We start from the raw sequence: 7,519 nt of genomic DNA, 5'->3' as shown, positions 1-7,519 counted from the left end.
TTTTTTTCACATTTTGTCTCTCATAGTTGAGGTCTACCTATGATGTCAATTACAGGCCTCTCTCATCTTTTTAAGTGGGAGAACTTGCACAATTGGTGACGGACTAAATACTTATTTTCCCCACTGTACCTAAAATTGAAATTTCCCTGACTTTAAAAGCTGGCGGAATCATGTTTTAAATCCTACAACTGCATAGGATTCCTCTGACTTAAGGCACGAGGAATCACCAGGTAACCGGAATCAGCCAGCATCTGACTGGCTTAACGGATCCTGCCAGTCAGATGCACAAAATTCCCATCGTTTTTCGAATCAGCAAAACCATTAATGACAACACGCCTTGAAGTGGAAGTTGTTACTGAGTATTTACTAAATTCAATATCTGTAATGTTTTTAATGAATAAAGTAAAAGGAAAGAACAAAGATGCTGGAGGCTGTTTAAAAAGAAACCATATTTTCTACAGAGGTATGGTGGCCATTGAATTATGTTACTACTTAACTCTTGTGCGTGCGAAGACTGAGGCAAATGTAGAGAACTGTGGCAAATGATTCAAGTTTTATGGGTGTGGGTGTCGGTTGGACCCCATTTCTAAACACAAGGCTTAAAGGAGGAAAACGTTCAGCAGATAACAGAACAATGAAAACTTCACAGCAGCGTTGCTCCGTTTCATCCTTTTAAGCTTTCAACATTCATGAATTATGCAAGATTTGGAAATGTCGGGAATCTCTCAAGAATCTTTGTCCTCAAGGTAAAAGAGAATGACATGGCCCAGAAAGCTTCGATTGGTACATCTCTGCTCTGGTTGATTTAAGGGAGAGCACCAAAGACCTTGGCTAGAAATACATCAAGACAAAGATATAACAAAGAATGTTAAATGTTTCTGTCCCAGTGTGAATGATCTAAGCATGAAATACCTTTTCAATGTCAGAAACTGAATTCAAGGGGTTTCCTTCCATGACCTCTGGGGCTGTGAAAGCTCTTAAGTCCTCCTGGGTGACATACTCGTCTGTAAATGAAATGTTGCCAGAGGGCATAAGCAGGAGGGACCAGGGTGAGATGATGAAGCCCATGGCTGCTGGGTCTGGAGATGGAAACAGACAATTCAAAACATGAACATGGATATAAGACAGAAAGGGAACTTGGCTTTCTTCAGATAAACTTTTAGATGGTGCCAAACAAGCTCAGAGACCCACAGCATTAAAAACAATGTTCTAGAACTCAATGTTAGTATCATATTCTGTCCAGACATTTAAAGCCCAAATGCCTCACACTTAGACATATCCAACCACAGAGACCGTTTCTTGCAAATGGCTTTGGCCTTTATGGATGTCCGAGCAGACTGAAGTAAACACAAACACATGTTGCTTTCCTGGCCTGCATTTAAAAAAAAGAATTAAAAAATAAAATAAAATCTTGAAGCATGGAAGCAAAAAGGAATGACTACACAGCACAATTCTCTTTTCCTACGAAGCCACAGGCAGTGCTTTGGTTAGAGACCGTTTTAAAAATATACAGAGGAATGCTTGAGCAGTGCTGCAAAATTCTTTTCTTCAACTCATACTTTAGTCTGAGAAGAGCAGAGGAAAAGGGGAGCTCGATCTGAAGAACTGGGGGGGGGGATTGCTTTCAAAAGCTGGAATTTACTAAGTAAATATAGGTTTCCTGTTTAAAACCCATCTGATCATTCAAAGATCTTACTGTATATTTGACATGGGCAAGTATCAAATACAAAGATTTTCTGAGAAAGTAATCATGATTTTTGATAAATTATCATGATAATTGTGATAAAAATATGCCGTTGCTGTTTGACGAGCAACTAAAGTATTACTGACAGGAAGCGATTCTGAATCGCCGCTCTATAAAATTGAGTCTTCACACATTCTAGGTCATTTTTACTGCTACGCTGACAAGCAACAGCGCATCTGGAGAGTAATTATAGATCTGAACAGACTTTCAGTGCCCTACAAAAGTATTCACACCCCTAGAGTTTCTACACAGCGCAACCACACAATAAAACATTTCTATGTGTTTTATTGGGATTTTATAGACCTTTTGCACAACTGTAAAGCTGATGGACTAAAATTAAACTTCTTGGTCTGCATGCAAAATAGTCCATGTGATGGAAGGCACACAGACTGTCCACACTGTGTACACAGAGGTAGAAGCATTATGCTATGGGGATCCATTTTATTAGCTGGGAAATCACTATATACATGGAAATCCTGGAGGAAAACTCGCTAGAACTTACGAGACAAAAATCATAAAGCAAAAGTTTATAATATTCATGTAACGAGTTGATCCAGGCATAAATTCACATGGAAATCTGTAGAAATAACAGAAAACTTGAATTTTTTATTTTTTTTGCAAAGAAGCACAGAGCTGACAAAAACAAAACCTGAAAGTCTTTCAGCTTTGATTGCAGTAAAAAGGTGTGTGTATATTTTTCAAACTATGATTGTCCTCCTTCTGTCACATAAAATACATGACATTTGTGGTTTGCATGTGACAAAGCGTAAAATTGCAAAAGACATAAGTGGCTTTGGGGCTGCACAGTGGCACAGTTGGTAGAGCTGTTGCCTTGCAGCAAGAAGGTTCTGGGTTCGATTCCAAGGTCTTTCTGCATGGAATTTGCATGTTCTCCCTGTGCATGTGTGGGTTTTCTCCGGGTACTCTGGTTTCCTCACACAGTCCAAAAAAAACATGACTGTCAGGTTAATTGGTCTCTCCAAATTGCCCCTACGTGTGAGTGTGTGTGTGCATGGTTGTTTGTCCTGTTTGTCTCTGTGCTGCCCTGTGATAGACTGGCGACCTGTCCTACTGTAAGAACACTCAAGCAGACAAATGTGACCACATACTCCAACAAAACATGGAAGCGAACCGGGAAAATCCTTTCACTAATCAGACAAACTCGTATCAATTACTAAAAAAAAATCCTTCTTACTACTAAGTAAATATAGGTTTCCTGTAGCCACTGTAGTTTGCACATGAAAAATCAACAGATGAAAAGAAAACAGAAGAAAGGCTCAATTTAAAGTTAGAATATTTGTCATTAATAAGACATTCTTTTTCCAAACAGACTTTACATAGTTCAGTAGCTATAATTACTGGGTCCAACATCTGCTATTCAAATTTTAGCTTCACTCAGCAGTCTAAAGCTCCACACACCAGCAGCCACAAGTTACACATTACAACTACACACTGAAAGGATAAAATTGTGCTTTAAATACAATGGAGAATGCTGCAAATGTAAGACAAAATAATGAAGAAAACCTTCAAGTGTACAGCTTTGCTCTTTGGTTTATGTAAGAAGCCTTCACAAAGACACTATTCAAGATCATTTCTGCAAAATCCCTTCATCATAAATGTGACCTCGGCTGCTGAGGAATATTTGGAAGCGTTCACTGATAAGGAAGCTTTTCTGCAGCATGATAGGATATGCATCACCAAGCTTCACTAAGCAAAACCAGAAAGTGAAGTCAAGCTGGTTTTCCCCAGAAACAGAGACTTGGATACAAGTTAATGCTTAGTGGAAAATTTTAATGGTCAACTGTTTAGACAATACTTTCAGTTTGTGTAATCAGGTGTACTGGAATGATGAGTGAAACCAGGAGCCCCCAAAGTGACAATCCAGGTCAAGATTTCTGCAGGCTCGCATCCTCTTTAGCGTCTCTAAAGTTAAACTTGCCTCAGTCACCCACCGCTTGAGTTTTCCCAAAAAAACAAAGTGTTCTGGAAGCTGAAACCTTATCTGCCTGTGCCGCCAAGGATAACTAAGATAGCTTCATGGCAGTGACAAAAAAGATTAAAATGCCCAGGGCTACCTCACAGTCTACCAGGCATTAAAAATGAGCAAATGAAGCCATCAGAATAAAATAAATAACATAAAAAACATGACAAGTAAGGTTGGATTTTCTGTTTTTGATTTCATTTAAAGAAAGAAGGACAAAGATTTACTAGCTTTGCTTCAGTAGCAGTATAAAACTTTCAGAAAAAGGCTTTTCAGTGTTATTTTTTCTTTACAAGTAATTATGCATGAAAAACAAAGTTGGCCGACACAACAGAAAGAAATGAGGAAAAAAAAAATTGTCTTTGCACATCATACCTTTGTTAAAAAGTTCTTGGAGGCTTTCTGCACTCTGACTGAGCAGCGCCCATACCTCCTCCTCCTGGAGCGGCCCCCCTCGAACTTCCAGGGCTTCTGCCAGAGACACATGCATCTTCCCTGCACAGGTAGCGAAACACACAGTTATCACCTACAAACACATCAACACAAACATTCTTCAACTTGCACAGTTTTTGTCTTCTCGTTTAAAATTCTATTAATTACTTTCTTTCTTCCAAGTTAGTTGACATTTTGTCCTGTTACCTTAAGAAGCAGCACCAAGCAGAAAAAAATATATAATTTTGACTTTTGCCTTGTTCGAAGAAAAGGAAAACCCCTCAGAGCATTGGGAAGGAAACCTCGAAGCAGATCAGCGCAGCACAGAAAATGCAAAGGCAGCACCTCCGAGTCACAGTTCTGTTCATGTCAGCAACTATGGCCTCTGGAAAATCCTTTTTGAAGTTTTCTTGTTTTATTGCCTTACAACCATAAATTAAAATCAATTTTCAAGAGGTTTCCTTTAAGCAAGTGATCAACACATCCCTCCAACTCTTAAAGTCTAAACTTTACTGGTAAAGGCACCAATCAATATTACTCTGAGTTCAGAAAACTTGGGTATATTAATGTGTAAATGTTTACACATTTATGCATATATTGTCCTTTATATTTTATAATCTGAAGTTCATCTGTGCCACTGAGGTGCTGCAGATAAGACAAAGATCGGTTGCATGCTTAAAATAAACCTGATCAGGTCATATAAATGACTTTTTTTTTACTGCGATCTTAAAGTTGTTTTTTGCTGTCTTATGTAAACTTCTGTTTTCCGATTACATGTTGTAAAACCTGAAACTGGGTCAGGCTCAGAACAAAACCAGTCCCTCAACGGCTGATAAAACAAAACATTTCACTGTTACATTAGGAAACTCAACATGCCTTTAATTTATTTGTATGGTAATCCAACCAATGCCCCTCACCCCCATTTAAAACAGGATGTGTGTGCTTCGCTCTATGTCCCAGTCACGTCATTCACGCAGGGATGTGAATGAGATAAAAGACGCATGCAAAGTTGTTCCCGATGTGTCACAGTTTCTGTCTGTACTCCAGCCGCTGCTCTGCAGTGGTGACAATGGTTTCTAATCTTCCTAATTCATCAATGGCATGACACCAATGTAAGCAAACCAGTTTTGCAAACAGGCTGTGCAGAAACTATTTGAGCCACGGTAAAGTTGCACATCCGAAGGAACAAATACAATTTTTTTTACATCTAATGGGTCACACAAGCATAAAAAGCCCAAACTGTAAATCAACGCTGTGAACAGCATTGTTGGAATTTTCTGTCAGATTAAGATGTAAATGTCAGGCTTGTTCCTAAAGAGGACACCCCTGTTCTAAACCAATCTTCTGAGCGCTACATGGATATTGGTTTGTAAAACCCCAAAATCAACTTACTTTTTAAGTTTCAGAGTCTAATATAAAGAGTAAAAAGGTCAGAGGTCAGCAAAGCTAAAGTGTCAAGTAGTTATGTGAACATGCACTGTATGTAGGTGAACAGATAAAAAAAAAATCGGACCCGCTTTGAGATCTCCAAGGACCGTAAATGTCTCCAAAAATGTCATGAAAATCCATCAAATCATTGCACACATACTTCAGTCTATTCAGTCTAGCTCAAACAATCCCTGCCGTCTCCTGAAAATCCATCACAAAGTGAGGCGCTCAAACACTTTTTCTGCATTCAACACTACTGCCTAAATGTGCGCATATCATTTATCCAGAAATCCTTGCCGTAAACTGGGCCAGTAAACTAATTAGTCACATTTTTTTCCTGTTTTGTTTTGCTTTTCTGAAAGCAATATGTGAAACAATGTTCTATGAATTGGAGTTTTCAGAAGAGAGCTAATGAGTAAACCTGTCACGAGCCGAAATGTTTATGCAGGAATGCAGGTTAACCATTCTAGTAAATGGGAGGCGTGAAGCTTGAGGACAAGTGGGATACACCAACCATACTTCATTACCCATGAGAAAGGGGAGAGCGGGTGCTGTGAGGGCTGATTGTTTTGTGACCCTTGTTATTTCAGCAGAGACCTACAGTGGAATGTTTTTTATCCGTGCTGAGACCGCCGTACAGGCCAACTACTCTCATTGGTTCTGCTCATTACGGAGGGTGTTCGGCAATCTAAAAGCAGAAAGCCCTCACCACCGAAGAGCCTCTTGCTCTTTCAGGTTTGCCAACTATCTGGATTTTTTTGTTCCCGGGTCTCTCTGTATATTAAAACATCTTGCCTTCAAAACAAACAAGAAAAAACACCAACTAAAGATCAGACTACTGCTGTTGCTGGTTAGAGTTTCAGAGTTTTCACATCCCAAGGATTTTAAAGAAATAAGCCTGGGAACGTGACAGATCTTTACTCGGCACTTCCACCCACTTTCCTGTGTGTGACAGGAACCCATTGGAGTTACAACCCATTGGATGGATTTGAAAACAGTTTCCTAAAAATGTCCTTCGACTTCATAGTGCTACATAAGTCAATTATTCAGTTTGTCCTTTCAAGAAACAGAAAAAAAAATCCCCTCCATTAAAACTCTTAAAAGAGACAAGCCCACAGAAGTTACATGAGATTCAGCTTTTAATTTTGGGAAATGCAGCATACATGCCATGAGAATGAATTTGATAATATCGTCCAAAAGTCAGAACTGTACTCTGAGCTGACAAGCGCATGTGGAGGGAAAAAGCAGAAGCAGTGAAGTGTGCCAACAGAGAGGTTAAAAAACATTTCCTAAGGTTATTCTTGCCAGTAAAATTCAGAAACAAATTTAAAATGAACTATTACCATTAGTTCCAACTACTCTATTCTTAGAATTAGAAAGACCGTGGGCACACGTGGCCTTCATAAGGTTGTAATCTTAGCCAACATTTCTGGGAGATGTATAGGGGTAATATTTCATATTCATACCAAATCAAAAGCATGTTGAACATTACTGAACTACTGAAATGGGAACACAGGACTAGTATATCTATCATGCAACCTAGTAATTCTGAAGCAGAGCCACATCTGGAATGTCCACTCACAATTACAGTGAAGTGATGTTGTGTATATATGCATTGTAGTCTTTTCTTGGAATAAAATTCAAAGACAGTCACTTTGGGTAAATTGAAGAAGGGCATCATAATGTTCACAGGGGCGATTCGCCTTCTTCACAATTTTGGGTAAGAAATGTTAACATCACAACGGAGCAGCACAAAGAAATGCAAACATAATCGGGTAATACAAATTATGTGACACTGAAATTAAATCTTACAATTTATAATATTTGATATAAAAACTGTATATTCCGTGATGCATAATAGTTTCAAACACAAAGATTTGTATGAGCTCTCTCTCTCTCTCTCTCTCTCTCTCTCTCTCTCTCTCTCTCTCTCT

At 38.9% G+C, this 7,519-nt stretch overlaps 1 protein-coding gene across 5 annotated transcripts in view; it reads right to left on the bottom strand.

The window, feature by feature from the left end:
* ptpn13 (protein tyrosine phosphatase non-receptor type 13) overlaps positions 1 to 7,519 on the bottom strand; it is a 51,099-nt gene that overhangs the window by 40,570 nt on the left and 3,010 nt on the right. For all 5 annotated transcript variants that reach the window (XM_017307985.1, XM_017307986.1, XM_008424542.2 and 2 more), the window contains exons 2-3: positions 4,101 to 4,220; positions 913 to 1,079 (exon numbers count right to left, since the gene is read on the bottom strand). In XM_017307985.1, the coding sequence (XP_017163474.1) occupies positions 913 to 1,079; positions 4,101 to 4,215 (282 nt within the window). In that variant the 5' untranslated portion in view covers positions 4,216 to 4,220. The remainder of the gene's footprint in view (positions 1 to 912; positions 1,080 to 4,100; positions 4,221 to 7,519) is intronic.

This window comes from Poecilia reticulata, linkage group LG12 (genome assembly GCF_000633615.1).
Source record: "Poecilia reticulata strain Guanapo linkage group LG12, Guppy_female_1.0+MT, whole genome shotgun sequence".
In the NCBI taxonomy this organism is placed as follows: Eukaryota; Metazoa; Chordata; class Actinopteri; order Cyprinodontiformes; family Poeciliidae; genus Poecilia; species Poecilia reticulata.
Note: the sequence above shows the minus strand (reverse complement) of the source record. Positions and strands in the feature narration are given on the sequence as shown.